General features: G+C 42.9%; 1 protein-coding gene across 1 annotated transcript; it reads left to right on the top strand.

Moving 5' to 3' along the window:
* Nucleotides 1–617: 617 nt before the first annotated feature.
* On the top strand, nt 618–22,982 carry LOC308676326 (vomeronasal type-2 receptor 26-like; the record flags this gene model as incomplete). Its single annotated transcript, XM_081342138.1, has 6 exons — nt 618–932; nt 9,384–9,534; nt 15,298–15,518; nt 20,767–20,933; nt 21,164–21,243; nt 22,081–22,982. 6 exons carry the CDS (start codon nt 618–620, stop codon nt 22,980–22,982), a joined length of 1,836 nt encoding a protein of 611 aa, XP_081198264.1.
* Between the last annotated feature and the right edge of the window lie 971 nt (nt 22,983–23,953).

The following is a 23,953-nucleotide window of genomic DNA, read 5'->3' as shown; positions in this document are numbered from 1 at the left end:
TCCCAAATTAATATTTGTCCATTACTAATTTATATGGAAGAGGCTCTGTCATTATATACTATATATTTTTGGACTTGAAAGTCAAAATACTGCAAAGTTTTCACTCACATGAAAGCCATTCCACTGCATCTTAACAACATATAAAGGTAAAGGTAAAGGTTCCCCCGCACATGCGTGCTAGTCGTTTCCAACTCTAGGGGCCGGTGCTCATCTCCGTTTCAAAGCCGAAGAGCCAGCACTAGTCCGAGGACGTCTCCGTGGTCATGTGGCCAGCATGACTAGATGCCAAAGGCGCACAGAACGCTGTTACCTTCCCACCGTAGTGGTCCCTATTTTTCTACTTGCATTTTTATGTGCTTTCGAACTGCTAGGTTGGCAGAAACTGGGACAAGTAACAGGCACTCACTCTGCTATGCGGCACTCAGGATTCGACCCACCAAACTGACGATCTTCTGATCAACAAGCTCAGCATCCTAACCCACTGAGCCACCGCATCCCTCTAACAACATATGCATGTGGCTATTTGTTTACAATGTCAGAGAAATGGTGCTTTTTTTCTATCTTAATAATTCTTGTCTAGAAACCATAAGTAATTCAATATAGAATAGCACTCTCATATGAAGCACAAATCTCATTGTAGCTTAATTTCTAAGAATTACCAGCACATCCTGGCTTTGGAATTTGCTGTGAAGGAGATCAATGAAAACCCACAGATCTTACCCAATCTCACCTTGGGCTTCCGCATCTATGACAGCTATGACAAGGCTCACAGTACCTATCATGCCACCATGCTGCTTCTATCATCCATGGAAAGGTTGATCCCCAACTACATATGTAACATGCAGAATAGCGCAATAGCTGTTGTTGGGGGACTAGATGCCCATATCTCCCTTCATGTGGCCACTATCTTGGATATCTACAAGATTCCACAGGTAAGATACTTTTATCTATATACCAATTTAATAATGTTTTCAATTCCTTGAGTATTCTCAATGTTGTATTGTACTCCAAACTATACTTGAGTATTTCTGTATTTCCAACAGTCATAATATCATAAGTAATCCATTTGAACTGCAATCTTTCATGTATTTACTTGGAGTTATGCCCACTGAATTCATGGCATATGTACTTGTAAAGACATTAAGAGATGTCAAACTAGACTTTTAATTACTGCATGACATTAATTGCTTTTTGTTGCATTTATTTTCTATATAACAGGCCTGTTCTATTTAATGAACAGAATTATTCAATAAGAATTATTCTGATTCCTATTCTTCCTCTTATTATGAGTGCAGGCTCAGAAGGTATATTTTATGCACTGGATACAAACTAGTTAGCTATTTTCACATAACCTGCCAGCTTAAACTAAAACCAGCTGGGTAGTTCATGGTTCAGTGTGTAATAGAAAAGCCAAACATTAGCTTAGCATACTGTGTGAGCCAAACCATTACATTAAGCAATAATATGGTTTATTTAGTTAGATAAAGCATGTTTCATGAGCAGAGCAATTTTGCCCACACTAACAATTGCTTAACTGTGTTAACCTAGTCCTTTAGTTTCAATGAGAGCCGTAGGAAATCAGTGCAAGAATAAACAAAATTCCAAATAAGTCTACATATAATGTTATCTACCCACAACTACAAGTGATTCTGAAGGTAATTGTTTAAATATATTTCAGTTCAGATTCAGAGTTGAGAATGGTGTACAGATAGCTTTGGTACACTGAAAGAAGCAGAAGATGGACACCTTGTCCCAGATCAGACTTGTGGATATCTCAGTGGTGATTAGTACCACCAACTAAGGTTTTTTCTGGAATGCCTTAGAGAATGCAAGATAGTCTGTATGGCTCTCTCATGATGTTACTCCTATCTCAAGGATGGGTTTCAGAAAGTACTAGTGGGAGATTTCTGTTCTATTCCACATTGATTATATATAGAAGGCTATAGGAATCAATTTTGCTCCCTATACTATTTAGGAAGCCACTGGTATGATAATCAAGTACTGTGGGGCAGGTGTCTCAGTGTAGGTACCAGAATAACATACTTGGAAGGGACCTTGGAGGGCTTCTAGTCCAACCATTTCAGGCAAATGGTTATCCAATATCTTCTTAAAAGCCTCCAGTGTTGGAGCACCCACAACTTTTGGAGGCAAGTTGTTCCACTGATTAATTGTTCTGTCAGGAAATTTCTCTTTAGTTCTAAGTTGGTTCTTTCCTTGATTAGTTTCCATCCATTGCTTCTTGTTCTGCCTTCAGTGCTTTGGAGAATAGGTTGACCCTCTCTTCTTTGTATCAGCCCCTTAGATGTTGGAAAACTACTATCATATTATCCCTGGTCCTCTTTTCATAATAACAGATCATGAGGAATGCTAAACTTTGTGTTTTGGTCCTTTTTGCATTGGATTGTGGTCTGGATTGGTAGGCTAGATTGAAAATGAATCTAGACAAGCCTAATAGTGTGCAGATCACAAGGTTATTCTCAACCAATAAGTACATCTGTCCCAAATGGAAGTATTTTTCCTCCATAAATCAGGTTTACAATTTAAGAAAAATCCTGCTCTGGATTTCACTTGTTCGCCATTCCAAATTTAAGGGGTTTCTCATTACATTTAAATCAATTTATGGCTTGGGTAGAGCCAGTTGGTATAGTGTAATGGTTAAGGCAAGGCACTGGGCTAGAAACCAGGAGACTATGATTTCTACTATCATCTTGGGCACAAAGCCAACTGTGTGACCTTGGTGTAGCCACTCTCTTTCAGCCACTCTCTTCCGCTACCTAGAAAGGAGGCTATGGCAAACTACTTCCAAAAAAACCTTGCCAAGAAAATTGCAGGGACTGGTTTAAACAGTCACCAGCAGTCAAAAACTGTTCAGATCTCTTCTACTTGAATGAATGGTTTTCTTGCATTTTATTAACTGGCTGTTGCTTAAGAGTACATATAAATGAACTAAGCAAATAAATGCACTTTCATACTGAACAATTTGAGATGCATTAAATTAAATGTCTTTTTTGATTTAGGCTGTATACCAAAAATCTGTGTTGCTGATATTATTTTATCCTTTATAAAGTACATGCTGTGCAAAATATGCATAGTCTGTGTAAATTAATAATATGTGCACACAGTCTTTCTCGCTTATATAACATTTGTATAATATTAGGTTGTTTTATGTTTTTTTTCCCATGATACATTAGGAGTTTAAATTAATTAGCAGCAGGGCTTTTTTTGTCATAGAACGCTCAGAACGGAGTTCCGGCACCTTTTTTGGATCGAACCTTGTAGGGTAGGCAAGGCAGGTTGTATAACATGTGTGAGTTCCGGCACCTTTTTCTTTTACAAAAAAAGCACTGATTAGCAGAGATACAAATCTGCCAAGATTCAAGTTGAGATTCAGTTCAATAAAAGATTTGGTGTAGATACAACTACACAGTGCTTTTTTTGTAAAAGAAAAAAGTGCCAGAACTCACACATGTCATACAACCCGCCTTGCCTACCCTACAAGGTTCCATCCAAAAAAGGTGCCGGAACTCCGTTCTGAGCGTTCTATGAGAAAAAAAGCCCTGCAACTACATTTGTTTTATTTTGTAGCAGAATGGGGGGAAATGGCAAGGATAATAGATCCTTTAGAAAACAATAAACCTGCAAATTATTAATCAAGTATTCTCAATGGGTATATGTCAAAACATTTTTGGAACTATTTTCCCATTTTAAGACAGAAATAGCACAGATAAGGAAAGGAAGCACAGCAAAAAATCTTCTTAAACTGAAAATTCTTATTAGAGATTGAACAATCTGCTATTGTCCAATCACTTCGTGACATCAGTATGGAAAAACTGTTCTTTTCTTTTCTTTTCTTTTTGTGCTTCTGTATCAGTTTTAAAAAGTCTGGAAGCTTATCCCAATCATTATTGCATATAAGCAATAATGGAGGTATAAAGTTGGCAAGTAATGGAATATGGATTGAAACATCACCACACAAGCTCCATCCATCACATACAAATGTGGATGTGATATTGTAATACAATTAAGAAATGGCAGATCTTGTCCTGTGATGTCCTGAAACAGGTGTTTTTTTATATTCTGGTGTTACTATATTTGGAAATAGTATGCCCTATCATTTGTATAATATGTAAAGAAGCAGCCTGTGTTATATGCAATTGCAGCAAGTCCATAACTTCACATTTACCCACACAATGATGAAGGCTCACTTGGGCCACAATAAGACAAGTCAGAAACAGACAAATAATAGAAAGAAAACATTTTTTTTTAGTTTGAGAGGGGAGCACAGAAAATGAAACTGGGGAGTAATGAGTCTACAGATTGGACAGAGCCAACAGGACAAGCTAAGGACCAAACAATAGATTGAGAAATAAAGAAAGAGAAGAAATAAAAGGGTGTGGATTTAAAGACGAACAGACCATCCACATAAAAAATATCAACTATATTTACTTACTTACTTACTTATAAAAGTGCCTGCTTTGACAGCACATATACTTTTTTTTTTTTGAAAAAAAAGTTACAGGATAAATTAGTGACACAAAAAAGTCTTTTGCCATACATTCCAATTTATAGAAAGACATTGGAAATAATGCTTAAGACATTAGGAACCTGGAAACTCACTGAAGCTTCAAATCATAACCATTTTCAAGGCACTTGATTCAATACATCATCTTGAATTACCCAACCATTCAGATGATAGAATAACAGAGTGGGGATCAGGCCCTGGAGGTCATCTAGTCCAATCCCCTGCTCAATCAGGAGACCGTATACAATTTCTGACAAGTGGCTGTCAAGTCGCTTCTTGAAAACCTCCAGTGATGGAACACCCACAATTTCTGAAGGCAAGCTGTTCCGTTGATAGATTGTTCTTGCTATCAGAAAATTTCTCCTTATTTCTAGGTTGAATCTCTCCTTGATCAGTTTCCCTCCATTGTTCCTTGTCTGGCCTTCAGGTTCTTTGGAAATAAGTTGTCCTCCTCCTCTTTGTGACAGACCCTTATATTTGGAATACTGCTATCAAGTTGCCTCTGGTCCTTCTTTTCACTAGACTAGCCATGCCCAGTTTTGACTGAATGCCCAGTATTTAATTTTAAGCAATTATTAAATCTAAAGCAATCCTCCTGTTTTCACATAGAAAGAGTAATATAGAAAATGTTGTTGTTGTTAGCTGCGAAGTTCTGTCCAACCCATCGCGACCACATGGACAATGTTCCTCCAGGCCTTCCTGTCCTCTACCATCTTCTGGAGTGCATTTAAGCTCACGCCTACTGCTTCAGTGACTCCATCCAGCCACCTCATTCTCTGTCGTCCCCTTCTTCTATTGCCCTCCATCTTTCCCAGCATTAGGCTCTTCTCCAGTGAGTCCTTCCTTCTCATTAGGTGGCCAAAGTATTTGAGTTTCAACTTCAAGATCTGGCCTTCTAAAGAGCAGTCAGGGTTGATCTCCTCTAGGACTCACTGGTTTGGTCGCCTTGCAGTCCAAAGGACTCACAGGAGTCTTCTCCAGCACCATAGTTCATAGGCCTCAATTCTTTGGTGCTCAGCCTTTCTTATGGTCCAGCTTTCACTGCCATACATTGCAACTGGGAAGACCATAGCCTTGACTATACACACTTTTGTTGACAGGGTGATGTGTCTGCTTTTTAGTGTGCTGTCTAGATTTGCCATGGCTTTCCTCCCCAGGAGCAAGCATCTTTTAATTACTTGGCTGTAGTCCTCGTCTGAGGTGATCTTGGAGCCCAGGAAAATAAAATCTGTCACTACCTCCATTTCTTCCCCATCTATTTGCCAGGAATTGAGAGGGCCGGATGCCATGATCTAGGTTTTCTTAATGTTAAGTTTCATCTCAACTTTTGCACTTTCCTTCTTCACCCGCAACAAGAGGATCTTTATTTCTTCTACACTTTCTGCCATTTTGTACAGTAGAGGTGACAAATAGATTTAAGGAATTAGATCTGATAGACAGAGTGCCTGAAGAACTATGCGCAGAGGTTCGCAACACTGTAGAACAGGTAGCAACCAAAGCCATCCCAAAGAAAAAGAAATGCAAGAAAGCAAAATGGCTGTCTGAGGAAGCTTTGCAAATAGCTGAGGAAAGGAGGGAAGTGAAAGGCAAGGGAGAAAAAGAAAGATACGCCCAATTGAATGCAGAATTCCAGAGAATAGCTAGAAGAGATAAGAATGCCTTCTTAAATGAACAGTGCAAAGAAATAGGAGAAAACAATAGAATAGGGAGGACCAGAGATCTCTTCAAGAAAATTGGAGAGATGAAGGGAATGTTCAATGAAAAAACGGGCATGATAAAGGACCAAAATGGCAGGGACCTACCACAGGCAGAAGAGATTAAGAAGAGGTGGCAAAATTACACAGAAGAACTATACAAGAATGAGCTTAACATCCCTGATAATCACAATGAGGTGGTCACTGACCTCGAGCCAGACATCCTAGAATGTGAAGTGAAGTGGGCCTTAGAAAAGCTGAGCAACAACAAAGCTAGTGGAGGTGACAATATTCCAGCTGAGCTATTCAAAATCTTAAAAGACGATGCAGCAAAAGTGCTAGACTCAATTTGCCAGCAAATTTGGAAAACTCAACAGTGGCCACAGGATTGGAAAAGATCAGTTTACATTCCAATTCCAAAGAAAGGCAGTGCCAAAGAATGTTCAAACTATCACACCATTGCACTCATTTCTCATGCTAGTAAAGTTATGCTTAAAATCCTACAAGCTAGACTCCAGCAGCATGTGGATTGAGAACTACCAGAAGTACAGGCAGGATTTCGAAGAGGCAGAGGAACTAGAGATCAAATTGCCAACATATGCTGGATCATGGAGAAAGCTAGAGAGTTCCAGAAAAACATCTACTTCTGCTTCATTGACTATGCTAAAGCCTTTGATTGTGTGGATCACAACAAACTGTGGCAAGTTATTAAAGAGATGGGCGTACCAGACCATCTTATTTGTCTCTTGAGAAACCTATATGTGGACCAAGAAGCAACAGTGAGAACTGGACACGGAACCACTGATTGGTTCAAAATTGGGAAAGGAGTCTGGCAAGGCTGTATACTGTCACCCTGCCTATTTAACCTATATGCAGAGCACATCATGAGAAAGGCAGGGCTAGATGAATCAAAAATTGGAATTAAGATTGCCGGAAGAAATATCAACAACCTAGGATATGCAGATGATACCACTCTAATGGCAGAAAGTGAAGAAGAACTAAAGAGCCTCTTGTTGCAGGTGAAGAAGGAAAGTGCAAAAGTTGGGTTTAAACTTAACATTAAGAAAACCAAGATCATGGCATCCGGCCCTCTCAATTCCTGGCAAATAGATGGGGAAGGAATGGGGGTAGTGACAGATTTTATTTTCCTGGGCTCCAAGATCATTGCAGATGGAGACTGTAGCCAAGAAATTAAAAGACGCTTGCTCCTGGGAAGGAAAGCCATGGCAAATCTAGACAGCACACTAAACAGCAGAGATATCACCCTGTCAACAAAAGTGCGTATAGTCAAGGCTATGGTCTTCCCAGTTGCAATGTATGGCAGTGAAAGTTGGACCATAAAAAAGGCTGAATGCCAAAGAATTGAGGCCTTTGAACTGTGGTGCTGGAAAAGACTCTTGCGAGTCCCTTGGACTGCAAGGCAACCAAACCAGTGATCAACCCTGACTGCTCTTTAGAAGGCCAGATCCTGAAGCTAAAGCTCAAATACTTTGGCCACCTAATGAGAAGGAAGGACTCACTGGAGAAGAGCCTAATGCTGGGAAAGATAGAGGGCAATAGAAGAAGGGGACGACAGAGAATGAGGTGGCTGGATGAAGTCACTGAAGCAGTAGGCGTGAGCTTAAATGGACTCCAGAAGTTGGTAGAAGACAGGAAGGCCTGGAGGAACATTGTCCATAGGGTCGCGATGGGTCAGACACGACTTCGCAGCTAACAACAACAACAATTTGTACAATGTTGCGAACCTCTGTCCATAGTTCTTCAGGCACTCTGTCTATCAGATCTAATTCCTTAAATCTATTTGTCACCTCTACTGTATATTCAACAGGGATATGATTCAGTTCATATCTGAGTGGCCTAGTGCTTTTCCCTACTTTCTTCAGTTTAAGCCTAAACTTTGCAACAAGAAGCTCATGGTCTGTGCCACAGTCAGCTCCTGGTCTTGTTTTTACTGACTGTATAGAGCTTCTCCATCTTTGGCTGCAGAGCACATAGTCAATCTGATATCTGTGTTGACCATCTGGTGATGTCCATGTGTAGAGCTGTCTCTTGAGTTGTTGGAAAAGAGTGTTTGCTATGACCATCATATTCTCTTGACAAAATTCTATCAGCCTGTGCCCTGCTTCATTTTGTACTCCAAGGCCAAACTTGCCGGTTATTCTGGTTATCTTTTAGCTTCCTACTTTAGCATTCCAATCCCCCATGATGACAAGGACATCATTTTTTGGTGTTAGTTCTATAAGGTGCTGTAGGGCTTCATAGAACTGGTCAATTTCATCCTCTTCAGCACCAGTGGTTGGGGTATAGACTTGGACTACTGTGATATTGAATGGTTTGCCTTGGATTTGAACTGAGATCATTCTGTCATTTTGGGGATTGTATCCCACTACTGCTTTTCCTATTCTTTTATTGACTATGAAGGCTACTCCATTTCTTCTAAGGGATTCTTGCCTGCAGTAGTATACCTGATGGTCATCTGAATTAAATTCACCCATTCCTATCCATTTTAGTTCGCTGATTCCTAAGATGTCGATGTTCAGTCTTGTCATCTCTTGTTTGACCACATCCAGCTTTCCTTGATTCATGGATCTCACATTCCAGGTTCCTATGGAGAAAAAATCTTTACAGCATCGGACTTTCCTTTCACCACCAGATACCTCTACAGCTAAGCGTCCTTTCGGCTTTGGCCCAGTTGCTTCATTCTTTCTGGCGCTACTAGTATTAGCCCTCTGCTCTTCCCCAGTAGCATATTGGACGCCTTCCGACCTGAGGGGCTCATCTTCCAGCATCATATCTTTTTGCCTTTTGGTACTGTCCATAGGGTTTTCATGGCAAAGATACTGGAGTGGGTTGCCATTTCCTTCTCCAGTGGATCACGTTTTGTCAGAACTCTCTGCTATGACCTGTCTGTCTTGGGTGGCCCTGCACGGCATAGCTCATAGCTTCATTGAACTATGCAAGCCCCTTCGCCACGACAAGGCAGTAATCTATGAAGGGGATTGAAAATGTAGAGGATCTTCAAACATTATTTGCATTAATAGTGTTTAAGATTGTTTTATATGACTGATGCAATTGTCACTGTTATCATCTACAGTATGTAGCTTGTTATGACAATCTGAAAAAGCTGTACAGCTTTGACTATTATTTTCTCTTCCATGTCTCATCAGCTCATTTATGGCTCCACTCCACTGATGAATGATAAAACTCCAGGCCTTTCTTTTTACCAGATGGTTCCACCAGAAGCCCTTCAACATGCAGGGATGGTCTCACTGCTCCTGCATTTTAACTGGACCTGGGTTGGGCTCCTTGCAGTGGATAGTGAACATGGAGAAGAAATTTTTCGAAATGTGGTTCCACTTTTTTCCAAAAAAGGAATATGTTATTCTTTTATTGAAAAGCTCCCAAAATATAATGATGTAAGTGGATTGCCTGGTATGGTTGATCAGGCAGCAAAAGTATACGAGCTTATCATGGACAATAAAAATAACGTGACAATTGTCTTTGGAGAATCTACCACCACGGGGACTTTGAGATGGTTCACATATCTACCAAATTTTGAAAAGGTGACAAGTAAACCAAAAGGAATTGTATGGATACTGAATGCCCAGATTGAGTTTACTTCATCAGCATTTCAACGCAATTGGGACACAAAAATAATCAATGGTGCTCTTGTTGTGACTCAGGGTCAGCCTGTGGGTCCGACAGCCGGCTCCGATGTATCGGAGGACTCAGATGTGGGGGAGGAGGGAAACGAACCGGCTGATGATGATTTGGAGACTTTGCAGAGTCCTCAGCCGGGAACCTCTGCTCAGCTGTGTGAGCCCGAGAGTGCGGAGGATGATGACCCACAGCTGGCCCTGTTCAAGGACGCCCGACGCAGGAGGCAGTCGAGCAGGGACAAACAAAGGAAGGCTATGGGACTCCTCGGGAGGAGGCACAGGGAGACCACGCCCTGAGCTCTCTATAAAAGGAGTGTTTGGGGAGGGGCTGGTTGCTGAAAGCAACTCTTTTGCTTGAAGATAAGCTCTTGTGTGTTTACTATTAAATCTTGGCAGAAGCCTTTTAGCCTTGGACGCTTTCCAGTCTCTTCTTTTGATTAGGGGTGCGAGAAGAGGGCTGGTTCAGAACAGTTTGCTTTCAGCCACCCACCCCTTAATACTACGATGGAGCAGCTTCTTGCCGAGAATGCCCAGCTCAACCAGCAACTCACCTTGCTGGCCACTCAGGTGGCACAACTGCAGGCTCAGGTACATGCTGCCCCCCCACCCAGGAGGAAATGTCAGATAGCTATGCCGGATAAATTTGCTGGTAAACCAGAACTGTTTCCTGCCTTCCTGGGACAATGCCAGCTTTATATCAGCGTGAGAGCAGCTGATTTCCCCACTGACCGAGATAAGGTGGGATTCGTGTTGAGCCTTCTGTCGGGAGATGCAGCTCGTTGGGGCACGCCTCTGTTGGCACAGCCTAGCCCTTTGTTGGATAACTTTGGGGGGTTTTGTGACCATATGCGCCTCATGTACGAGGACCCGATTAAGGCGCAGACCGCCACCCGACGCCTGAAAGCTTTGAGGCAGGGTCAGCGCCCTCTACAGGCCTATATCAGCGATTTCCGGCTGCTTAGCCAGGATTCCGCCTGGAATGAGGCTGCGCTCGTGGATGCCTTTCAGGATGGCTTGTCAGAGGAGATGTTGGATGAGCTGGCCCGCGTGGACATTCCCTCAGACCTGAATGGGCTGATCCATCTTTGTCTGCGGATCGATGCCCGGCTGCAGCAGCGTAAGAGTCGCCGTGCCACCCCACAGACCCCTGCCGCCCCTGTTGTGCGTGAGCCCCCAGTCCAGAGGGAGGAGCCAATGGAGCTGGGTGCCGCCAGGTCCCGTCTATCGGTGACGGAAATGGACAGACGACGATCGGAGGGGTTGTGTTTTTACTGTGGGGACCCTGGACATTTGGCTGCTTCTTGCCCGAAGAAGCGTCAGCGGGCGTCAGTGACCAAGCCTGCCCCGAGAAAGTCCCCTGCTTTGCTATCGGGAAACGGCCCGAGCCCGATCTAGACGGTGTGAAAGATCGGGCGACCCACAACGATCACGCCGAGCGACGCCGTTCCGACGGTGCCTGTGAACCTCCACGGCATTTGATTCTGGAGGCACGACTGATCCTTCCTGGCAAGCCAGAGGGGATTCCGGTCCATGCCTTAATTGACTCTGGGGCTACCACTAACTTTATGGATTCGGCCTTTGTGGCCAAATGGGCTGTTCCCCAGTGTCCGGTGGATCCGCCCATGCTTGTGGAGACCATCGATGGTCGAGTGCTCCTGTCCGGGCCTATCACGGCCGCCACGCAACCCGTGTGTATGGCCATCAGTACCCATGTGGAGGCCATTCAGTTTTACGTCACTTCGGATCTGCACTTCCCCGTGGTCTTGGGACTGGCGTGGCTCCGGGCGCATGATCCACAGATCTATTGGTCTCAGAACTTGGTCACCTTCCCAAGTTTGCAGTGCGTGGACCACACCCGCCATATCTGTGCCGGCCAGGTGGAGGGTTCCCCAGGGGTTTCCTTGCCTCCCGAACTGTCCGACTTTGCTGACGTGTTCAGTGAGTCAGAGGCGGACCAATTACCCCCGCACAGGCCCTACGACTGCTCCATTGACCTAGTCCCTGATGCGCCTCTCCCAGTGGGGCGTTTGTACTCCATGTCGGAGCCCGAGTTGGCTGCATTGCGGGACTTCCTGACAAAGAACTTGGCTCGTGGTTTCATCCGGCCCTCGTCCTCGCCAGTGTCTGCGCCCGTGCTCTTCGTCAAAAAGAAGTCGGGCGAGTTACGACTTTGCTGTGACTACCGGAAACTCAACGCCATCACGGTGCGTAACCGCTACCCGCTGCCCCTCATCCCCGAGCTCTTGGACCGACTCCGGGAGGCTAAGATCTTCACGAAACTGGACCTGCGTGGAGCTTACAACCTCGTCAGGGTTCGGCCGGGTGATGAGTGGAAGACGGCGTTTGGTACTCGCTATGGACATTTCGAGTACACGGTGATGCCGTTTGGCCTGACCAACGCCCCCGCTGTGTTTCAGCATTTTATGAACGACATCTTTCGGGATCTGTTGGACCAGTTTGTTGTGATTTACCTGGACGACATCCTGATTTACTCCCCGTCGCGTGAAGCGCATCATCAGCATCTCCGTCAGGTCCTGCAGCGCCTCCGGAAACATCGGCTGTTTGCCAAGTTGGAGAAGTGCCAGTTCTACCAGGTGACCATTGATTTCTTGGGCCACCGCATTTCTCCTGAGGGCATCGCCATGGAACCGAGTAAAGTTGAGTCGTTGCAGAGTTGGCAACCCCCGCGTCGCGTGAAGGATGTTCAGCGACTTCTTGGATTTGCCAACTACTATCGGACATTCATCCCTGGCTTTGCTGCCTTGACAGCCCCCCTCACCCGGCTCCTGCAGAAGAAGACTCGGTTCCAGTGGAACGCCCCCGAACAACAGGCGTTCCAAGCTTTGAAGGACGCCTTCATGAAGGAGCCCATCTTGAAGCATCCTGACCCGCAACGGCCGTTTGTCGTGGAGGCGGACGCCTCCGACATTGCCATTGGGGCCGTGTTACTCCAGGCAGCGACGCCCAACGGTACCCTTTTCCCTTGCGCGTATCACTCTCGGAAATTGAACCCCTCGGAGCGCAACTATACCATCTGGGAGAAGGAGCTGCTGGCCATCAAGGCAGCGTTCGAGGCTTGGAGGCATCATCTGGAGGGGGCGCGGCATCAGATCGAGGTCCGGACGGACCACAAGAATCTGGAAAGCCTGCAGACCGCTCGGAATTTGAACCAACGCCAGATCCGGTGGTCCCTCTTCTTTGCGAGGTTTGACTTCCGGGTGCGGTACATACCAAGCGGGCACAACCAGAGAGCGGATGCTCTGTCCAGGAAGCCCGAGTACACCCGAGTGGAAGACAAGCTTCCGCCCAGGACCGTGATCCCCGTCGAGTCTTTTGCTGCGGTGCGGGAGCCGGTGGATATACGGGCTCGGATCCGGGAGGCGCAGCAGCAGGAGGCGTGGGTGGCTCAGCGGAAGGAAGAGGTGGGGCCAGATTCGCCTTGGTCGGTCACGGATGGACTCCTGTATTATCGTGACCGGCTCTATGTTCCAGGAGGGCCACTCAGGGGACTCGTCCTCAGCCAATGTCATGATAACCCGGCTGCGGGGCATTTTGGCCTGTTCAAGACTCTGAACCTGGTCTCCCGTACGTTCTGGTGGCCCCGAGTCCGACACGATGTCCAGTCTTATGTCACCTCCTGCGTCCCATGCAGGCAGGCCAAGTCAGCGACAGGGGCCCCGCCTGGTTTACTGCAGCCTTTGCCAACGCCCAAGAGACCCTGGGGGGCTGTGTCCATGGACTTTCTGACGGATCTACCCCCATCCTCCGGCTTCACGACAGTGTTTGTGGTGGTGGACATGTTGACCAAGATGGCGCACTTCATCCCCTGTCGCGGCTTACCGTCAGCTCGCGCCACTAGTCGCATGTTCATCCAACAGGTGTTCCGGCTGCACGGCCTTCCCGATAGAGTCGTCTCCGATAGGGGGGCCCAGTTTACAGCCCGCTTCTGGCAGGAGTTGATGCGGGCGTTGGACATTAAGGTTTGCCTCTCGTCCGCGCATCATCCTCAGACCGACGGGGGTACCGAGAAGGTCATCGGCATCTTAGAGCAGTATCTGCGCTGCTACGTTAACCTGCAGCAGGACAATTGGGTGGACTATTTGGCCATAGCCGAGTTTGCCTTTAACAACTCGCAGCACACCTCCACGCAGATGACACCGTTCTTGGCCAATGTGGGTTATCACCCCCGGTTTTTCCCCCTTTCTCCCGTGGACTCACCGGAGCCGGCAGCGAACGAATTCATGGCGGAGTTACAGGCGATCCATCGGTTGGTGCGACGGCAGCTGGAGAAGGCCAAGGCCGACTACAAGAGGTTCGCCGATCGGTCGAGAAGGGATACGCCTCCACTATCGGTGGGGGATCGGGTCTGGCTGTCCACCAGGAACCTACCATCCACTCGGCCGGCGAGGAAGCTGGACCACCGTTACCTTGGACCGTTCCCAGTCGAGGCCGTCATCAACCCGGTCGCCTATCGTTTAACTCTGCCACGTTCCCTGCGCGTGCACCCCGTCTTCCATCGGTCCTTGTTGGTCCCCGAACAACCGGCTTGTCCACTTCGCCAAGCGGAACCTCCCCCATCAGGACCTCGTGATGGCGACAGCACCCCCGAGTACGAGGTCGCCAGCATCAGGGATTCCCGCTGGCTGAAAGGTCGCTTCCAGTACCTGATCGAGTGGAAAGGGTACGGGCCGGAGGACTTCACATGGGAAGACGCGACCGCCGTTCATGCCCCTGCGTTGGTGACTGCGTTTCACGAACAGTTCCCATCCCGACCGCATCCGGATCGGCAGACCCGGGGGAAGGGCCCTGCGGTGCGGGATAGTGTTGTGACTCAGGGTCAGCCTGTGGGTCCGACAGCCGGCTCCGATGTATCGGAGGACTCAGATGTGGGGGAGGAGGGAAACGAACCGGCTGATGATGATTTGGAGACTTTGCAGAGTCCTCAGCCGGGAACCTCTGCTCAGCTGTGTGAGCCCGAGAGTGCGGAGGATGATGACCCACAGCTGGCCCTGTTCAAGGACGCCCGACGCAGGAGGCAGTCGAGCAGGGACAAACAAAGGAAGGCTATGGGACTCCTCGGGAGGAGGCACAGGGAGACCACGCCCTGAGCTCTCTATAAAAGGAGTGTTTGGGGAGGGGCTGGTTGCTGAAAGCAACTCTTTTGCTTGAAGATAAGCTCTTGTGTGTTTACTATTAAATCTTGGCAGAAGCCTTTTAGCCTTGGACGCTTTCCAGTCTCTTCTTTTGATTAGGGGTGCGAGAAGAGGGCTGGTTCAGAACAGCTCTTTCTTTCACAATGCAAACAGTTGACCTACCAGAGTTTAAATCATTTCTTAAGAAAAAAAATCCCTTCAACTCCAAGGAAGATGGATTTATCGATCTATTCTGGCAAGATGTTTTTCCTGTGTTTTGCCTGATATAGTTACGAGTGATGTGCCTGAGGATATTTGTAATGGGACAGAGAATTTAGAGACCCTTGCTGGATCTCTTTTTGAAATGAAAATGACTGGTCACAGCTACAGCATCTATAATGCTATTCACTCTTTAGCTTATGCTTTACATGCCATGTCCTCCTCAAAATATCAAAGAAGAGGTATGACAGACAGAATAGGAGGGGAGATCCATAAAAAAGACTTTTGGCAGGTAATGGACCCAATGTCCTTATTTGGTTGCATAGCAAGAGTACTTGTATAATGGCAGAGTTGATCTCCATTTCCTTAATTCCTGTCCCTCACAAATCTCACATGGATCTGTATTTATATGTGTAACTGTTTGACTCTGAATATCATGCAGATTTTAATTTATTGGATCTTGTTGTTTTTATTTTAAGTAGCATTCAAATGATAAAAGAGTGGTTAGCAAAATCTTAGTGGGATCCATTATCTTCCATCTCTCCTGTCATACTAATTTTCTTCAAATAATCCTTATAAATTATACTCTCAACTCTTCTTCTTTTAATTCTAGTAAAAAGAGAAGTAACATACGGTACATAGAATGCAACTATATATCCAGTTGTGTCTTCTGAAAATTACCATCATGAAAAGCAATATTTTACCTCTTCCAAAACTCTTGCGTTTTCCTTTTGATTTAGCTCCATTACTTTCTGAGAAGTGTATCTTTTAACAACAGTGCTGGAAAGCTTATTTCATTTGATCAGAATGGGATAGTAAAAGGTGGATTTGATGTTATCAACTGGATTTTTTTCCCAAACCAATCATTTATTCGAGTGAAAGTTGGAAATATAGATCACTTAAGTCCTTCAGATGAAATATTACCCATCAATGATGAAAACATTATGTGGCACAAATGGTTTAATCAGGTAATACTGAATTTTATTTATTGGTTGAATAATTCATTGATTTTATTTACTTCCAGTAAAAATATTATGTAAAGATGTTGTTTATATATTTATTTGATTTCTAATTCATAATATGAATTATATTTTTCTCTATTCAAAAATTTGATTTCATTTAGTAAATATTAGGAGAGTTAAGCAAGCTTTGTATGTGATTTTTTTCTTACAACTTGCAGTTGGCTGACTTTTAATTAACATTAATTCCATATTAAAGTGAATTGTCCTAGATCAGATCTTGTGACAACAGAAATCTCAATCAATAGAAAAATCAGACAAGGTTACACTTTTATGTCACTATGCTTTAATTTGCATGTAATTCTATAGGTTTCATACCTGAAGAGTATAGCCATCAGATTATTTCTTTCAGATTAAAGCACAACAAAAGGGTTGACAATCAATAAGCAAAATAAATTAAAGGCATGACTTAAGCGAAAACATAATTCTCTGTAGCTAAATCTAGTTTTCATCTATACCGTTCACTTTATTTTTCTGTTTCTTTCTTTTTTGCATTTTGTATTTGCTTCTACCACATCCATAGACCAATTCATATACTGCCTTTTCTTCTTTAAATTTCTCAACTCCCTGTTTCTGAGGATCTCATCAATTCTATCCAATACAAGTTTTCCATCATCCAGATGCTTTCAATTCATTATTTCTTTAGGTGTTTGAAATGAAATTCAATCCTCATTTATTTTCTCACTATAGATCAATCATGGACAATATATTCTCTTAGAAATTTAGAAATTCGTGTATTATTGGATAATTTTCCATCTAGAAGTCAATGCTAATTGCAGAAGTAACTACATTACTATGGTCAGTTCATTGTTTTAATGGAATAGGTAAAGATAAATAAGTGCCTAAGTATGGATTGACAAATAGATATCTCTTAACTAAACTTTCCCCCCTTTTTGAGAAGTCAAATCTATTTTTTAAAACCAGCAGAATGTCTTGAAAAGAAATACAATAGATCACTTTCATTGGCCTACTCTGATGCATTGAATGTCAAACTGAACATTATTACCGACATCTCAGGAAATACTACAACAAAACTCATTGAAATTTGTTGCTGTTGTTATTCAATAATCTCAACTAATTCCATTATGTGTGAAGCAATAATATTCTCCAGGGTCTTTTAAGTACTGAAAGAGGACACAATGAGTTTATGACACAACATATGTTGTAATAATATAGCTGAGAAATAAACTAATTTGTCTACCTATAAGCTTTATCATAACAAGTAGGCTATTTTTTTGTATAAATTTTAATAGTTTTTGTAGGGTTAGGAATAAGGTGGGGTTGGGGTTGGGGTTAGGATTTGGGTTAGGGTTAGGATTAGGGTTGGGGTTGGGGTTTTTCCAAATAACATTCTCAATATTTAGCAAACAGCATAATGTCTGGGTTCATGTATTTAACAAACAATAATTTATTTAATTTCTATACCGCCCTTCTCCTGAAGGACTCCGGGTGGTGTACAGGGCAATAAAATGCAATAAAAATACAATATACAAAAGTTAAAATGAGAATTATATAGAATAGCCCAATTGCAGTAAAAAGTTAATTAAAATTACAATTAAAATACCCCAAACCCATCAGACCAGACCGGCTTGTTCAAATAGGTGAGTGGCAATCGGTCAGATTCAGACTGGCTGGATCTCCAACAGCTCTCTAGGCCCCATCTCTGACGCTTCATCTCCCGGAGCTCCACGGAGAACCATGGAGCCCACTGGGATCTGTGCCGAGTCAGGGGCCGCATAGGTACAGCACGGTCGAGTGCCTCCGTGGCTGCCTGTTCCCAGGCTTCCACCAGGGCATCGGCCAAGCTGTGAGCGAAGGCAGCAGGTGGGGACCCGAGTGCCACCTGGAACCGCTCAGGGTCCATTAAGCGCCTAGGGTGGAACCATCTTGTTGGTTCCGTCACCCCGTGACGAGGAGTGGTGAAATGGAAGACCAGCCGCAGGAGATGATGATGACAGGGGTATAATAATTGGAGAACCCCCACCCAGATCATCTAACCATCGTCCAGATAGAAAAACAAAATGAGTGTGTGACCCCCCCCATGAGTTGGGCCCTGAATTACTTGCATCAGGTCCATGGCCGTCATGGAAGCCATGAACTCCCGAGCCAACTCAGATGATACCCCCAGGGATGGCAGGTTGAAGGAATATTAAAGGAATATTAAAACCATCTGTTTCCCTGAATGAATTTCATAGTACTCTAACACATCAAGAATCATTCTTAAATTATTTTTTATCTGTCTTTTAGGTAGAAAACCATTTTGGTCTGTATGTATAAATTTGATCAAAAATTTCTTTAGTCTTTCTGCTATTACTGAGGTGAAGATTTTATAATCTATATTTAATAGTGATATTGGTCTAATCCATCTGGGCCAGGAGTCTTATCAATTTTTTGCCTTTGTATAGCCTCCATAATCTCCATCATTGATATTTTCCCATTTAATATGTTTCAAATATTCTCTGAAATTTTTGGTAAGTCTGCTTTTTTAAATACTGCTGTATTTTTTCTTTTGGAATTTCCTCTACATTGTAAAGTATCTCATAATAACCTTAACATTTTTTTTAATTGTATCATTTTGAAACTGTAATTCAGCTTTCGGATCTTGCAGCTTGTTTATCAATTTTTTCTCTTTTTCTTTTGTCAGTCTATATACTAACCATCTCTCAGGCTTGTTGGCATTTTCAAAAAAGTTCTGTTTAGCCTTTTTAATCTGTTGAGCCATTATTTCCATCTTGGCTAGATTTAATTTAATATTTCCATTAAATTTTGAAATCTTAAAAAGTATGAGGCTCTTTCCATCTCCACCCCAGCTATCATGTCTTCTAGTTCTTCATTTATTTGGATCAACTTCTGATTTTCATCTTTTAAAACTTCTAGTTTCTGGTCAACCTCGGTTGATTTATCTTCTATAATTTGGATTCTTTGTTGATGATCTGTAACCATCTGTTTAAAATGTTCAAATTGAGAGTCCATATTGTTAATTCTTTTATTCATTTTATCAAAATCACTTTGTAACTCCTCATGGTTTCTCATTGTGACCTCCATGTGAATAGCGATTGCCTTTTGAATTGCTTAAAGGATTACCTGAGTTTCCTTTTGGAAGTTATTAGCCTTTTGAAGCATTGTATCAATTGATCTGGACTTGCTGAAGCCGAAGAGGGAGCAGAAGATCCTTTGTTTCCAACTTTAGATAGGTTGGAGGCACTCATCTTTATCTTTAAATCATACTTTGTAATCCACCAAGTAAATCAAAATTTATAATCCAATAGGCTCCTAACAAATAGGAGAGGTAAATAATAAAAATAGTAAATGGTAAAAAAGAGCAAAAGGGAAAAAAGAAAAAGAAAATATACCAAAATTTGTAATCCAAAGTATTCTGTTTGAAGGGATTTCTTATTATTAACTCTTTCAAAACAGCTTGTAAAAATTCTAGGTCAAGCTGTATTTGTAATCCAGGGAAGTCCAATGACTTCAAACACAGTTTTTATTTATAATTGTAATTCATTCTGTAGGACAGGGCAATCCAAAAAGAGTCTTTTCTTTTTCAGCCACAATCTTCAGGACTATAAATTCCAAGGACACCAAAATGTTTAAACTATAAGCTATGTCTGGGCATACAGCCAAGTTTTAAGACTCCAATCAAAACAACTCATTAAGATAAAGAAAAGAGAAAAAAAATACAAAATTAAATGTAGTTCTCAGTTTTGCCAGTAGGTGTCATTAGATGTCCATTTCCACCATACTTTAAAAAAATTTAAAAAGTTAAAACAAATGGTTTCCAAACAAACAAAAATTTAAAAAAAGTTTTATAAATCCAAAAGTTTCCCCAATTTAGGCTTCTTTTATGCCCCAGTTATCTTCACAGTATTATTATAAGTCAGTTTAATTCCCCCAAAGCTTAAACCACAGCTTATAGTTCAGGAGGGAGGGGTAAAGAAAAAAAGCCCCCCCCCAAAAAAAAGCTTGGGGATTTCTTGCTTTGGAATGCTTTTTCCCAGAACCTGTATTTTCACTTGTAGAGAGAAAAGGATAGTAGTCTCCCCCGGATCAGCTGTTTTGCCTTCTGCTTTTAAAATTTGTTATCTCCAACAATCAGCTGCTTCTGGCAGATCACATGGGTGCAGTCAGCCTTTCTTCCTGCTGGTCCCGAGGGATCCTTTAGATCAGACATGTCAAACACAAGGCCTGGGGGCCGGATCCGGCCCGCGAAGTGGTTTCATGTGGCCCGCGAAGCCATCCTGGAAACAGTGAGGGAACGGCCCCCACTGCCTTGGCCCTGGCCCAGAGACCCTCCTCCTGCCAGGGACCCTCAGATCTGCCCCACTCCTGCCCAGGCCCCCATAGGCACCCTTGATGCAAATGATGTAGAGCTGGCCACGCCCACTGAGTAGGCCATACGCACTCTAGCCACGCCCACCCAGTAGGCCACACCCACCCTGGCCATACCCACCTGCCCCCCTGAGGGCAACCGCAATGCTGATGCGGCCCTCAATGAAATTGAGTTTGACACCCCTGCTTTAGATCAAGCAGGCCAGCTACCACTGGCCTGCGATCTGCAAAGTTTCACCCTTTGGCCAGTTGCCTCTAGGGGGCGACTTTTGGTCCTATTGGACTCCCCAGCTGGTAGAACTCGGGCCTGGGGAAGGGAGCTTCATTCCCCAGGGCCCATCTTGCAGCAATGTCCTCAGGTAGGCTATTCTGATCTGCCTTTACTACTTTATCATCAGATGTTGAATTGACTGCTTAACTTTAAAAGTTCTATACTTGTTTTGAAAATGCCTACAATTTGTTATTAAATTTTCTAATGGGCCCATTGGACAAGCAGTTTCAAAATCCCTCCTCCAGACATTCTTTTCCTCTTTTATTTTTAGGTGCAACCTATTTCTGCATGCAGTCAGAGTTGTTTTCTTGGTTTTAGCAAAAAAGTGAAGGAAGGGAAACCATTTTGCTGCTATGATTGCATCCCTTGTCCAGAAGGGAGAGTTTCAACTGAGATTGGTAATCTAAGTTCTTCATTATTATAACCTAAATTTATATAAATCTACTTTCATCTGAACTGTGGTTTATCTGAGTCTTGGTGGCACAGTGGTTAGAATGCAGTACTGCAGGCTAATTCTGCTCACATTGCCAGGAAGTTTGATTTCTTCGATCCTGACCAACTCAAGGTTGACTCAGCCTTCCATTCTTCCAAGGTCGGTAAATGAGGACCCAGATTGTTGGGGGCAATATGCTGACTCTGTAAACTGCTTGGAGAGTGCTGTAAAGCACTGTGAAGCGGTATATAAGTCTAAGTGCTATTTAAATATGGTATATAGAACTTACAAATTTTATGAGGTAAACTAATAGATTTAATTCACCATATACATTAACCTAACCCATTCCACAATTACATACATCTAAATGAAGAGGAATAAAGGAGATTCATATTGGAAACATCAAATAAAACATAGCATTATTTATTTGAGGCAACCTTGAAGGAAAAATAAGAAATATAAATTTTAATAGTCAGAATATATATGGTAATATTTGTTTTAAAACAAGATATTTTTACTTTAATAAAGCAAAGGGACATATTACTATAGATTTAGCCTGACTTTGGTTTCATATTTTCTCTCTTATTTATTTGCTTACATAAAATCTAAATTTAATTCTTAATAAAATCTAAAAAATGTGTGTATTTTGAAATCAGCCAAATGAAGGTGGCTCCTGTGAGCACTGAAGGCTTTCCATATCAAAATCTTAAAAGTCTAAGTTTCCCTTAGAATTATAATAATAGCACACTGATGAATTTATGATTTGCATGTTAAATTAATATTACATCTCTGTTTCTTTCAGACAGCAGTGAATGTTCTAAATGCAAAGAGAAAACCTATCCCAACAAGAAAAAGGACTTCTGTTCACCCAAAATAATTAGTTTCTTGTCTTATGAAGAACCTTTAGGGTTCAGTTTAGCCTCTTTTGCACTTTCCTTTTCTTTGACCACAATTCTTGTGCTAAGTGTATTTATGAGAAACCACAACACTCCCATAGTCAAAGCTAACAACCGGGACTTGACCTACACTCTCCTCATCTCCCTCCTGCTCTGCTTCCTTTCAGCGCTACTATTTATTGGCCAGCCTGGAAAAGTGACCTGTCTTCTCCGGCAAACAACTTTTGGAATGGTCTTCTCAGTGGCTGTTTCTTCTATTTTAGCAAAAACCATCACAGTGGTTCTGGCTTTCATGGCCACCCAGCCAGGATCTAGCATGAGAAAATGGGTGGGGAAAAAGTTAACCAATTCCATTGTTGTTTCTTGCTCCCTGATCCAAGCAAGCATCTGTATTTTGTGGCTGGCAATGGCTCCCCCTTTCCCAGATGTTGATATGATCTCAGTCACTGAAGAAATTATCCTGCAATGTAATGAAGGCTCTGTGACTATGTTTTATTGTGTTCTTGGCTATATGGGTTTCCTGGTTCTTGTCAGTTTCACAACAGCTTTTCTTGCCAGGAAGTTACCTGACAGTTTCAATGAAGCCAAGTTCATCACCTTTAGCATGTTGGTCTTTTGCAGTGTTTGGTTGTCCTTTGTCCCAGCATACCTGAGTTCCAAAGGGAAATACATGGTGGCTGTGGAGATTTTCTCTATTTTAGCATCTGGTGCTGGGCTTCTATTTTGCATTTTTCCCCCAAAATGTTATATCGTTGTGTTCAGAGCTGAATTGAACAACAGGGACCAACTAATAAGAAGGAAAGACTGATGGAAATAAGTGCTTTGTCCTTTGTCAAAGTTTAAAATCTAGATTTCTTTCTAGGCACTGTAAAATATTTACAAAAATGTTTCTCTTAGCTTCTGATTTATATAAATTTATATAAATGTGATCTCCTTTTGCAACCTTCTGACAAGCAAAGTCAAGGGGGAAGCCAGATTAACTTAATAACCATATTACTAACTTAACAACTACAGTAATTCACTTATCAACTATGCCAATAAAGGTCATAAAATGGGGCAAAATTCACTTCACTGTATTACTTAGCAACAGACATTTTGGGCTCAATTGTAGTTATAAGTCAAGAACTACCTATATCTCCCTTGAAATCAGTATGTAATCAGTATGTGATCTGATTATGTTGAGAATATGCCTCATCTGCTTTGCTCTTTAGATTACTTAAGGGTGTTTGTGCTGCAAAACTGAACATAGACTGTTGCCGTACACAGAGAATACCTTATTCTTTTTAACTATCAAAATCTTTACCCTGATTTGTGGAAATGGTATAGTAATATGGTAAATACTTTCAGTATACAAAAATTGAAATAAGTCTAATATTATATCAACATTAAAAGTGCCCTAATAAAATTTTTTATTAGATTAAAAGTCATGTCTGACCCATCATGACCCCATGGACAACATTCCTCCAGGCCTTCATGTCCTCTACCATCTTCTGGAGTACACTTAAGCTCACGCCTACTGCTTCAGTGACTCCATCCAGCCACCACATTCTCTGTTGTCCTCTTCTTCTCTTGCCCTCAACCTTTCCCAGCATTAGGCTCTTCTCCAGTGAGTCCTTCCTTCTCATTAGGTGGCCAAAATATTTGAGTTTCAACTTCAGCATCTGGCCTTCTAAAGAGCAGTCAGGGTTGATCTCCTCTAGGACTGACCGGTTTGATCGCCTTGCTGTCCAAGGGACTCACGGGAGTCTTCTTCAGCACCATAGTTCAAAGGGCTCAATT

Source organism: Vipera berus (genome assembly GCF_964194415.1).
Source record: "Vipera berus genome assembly, chromosome: W".
Lineage (NCBI taxonomy): Eukaryota > Metazoa > Chordata > Lepidosauria > Squamata > Viperidae > Vipera > Vipera berus.
Note: the sequence above shows the minus strand (reverse complement) of the source record. Positions and strands in the feature narration are given on the sequence as shown.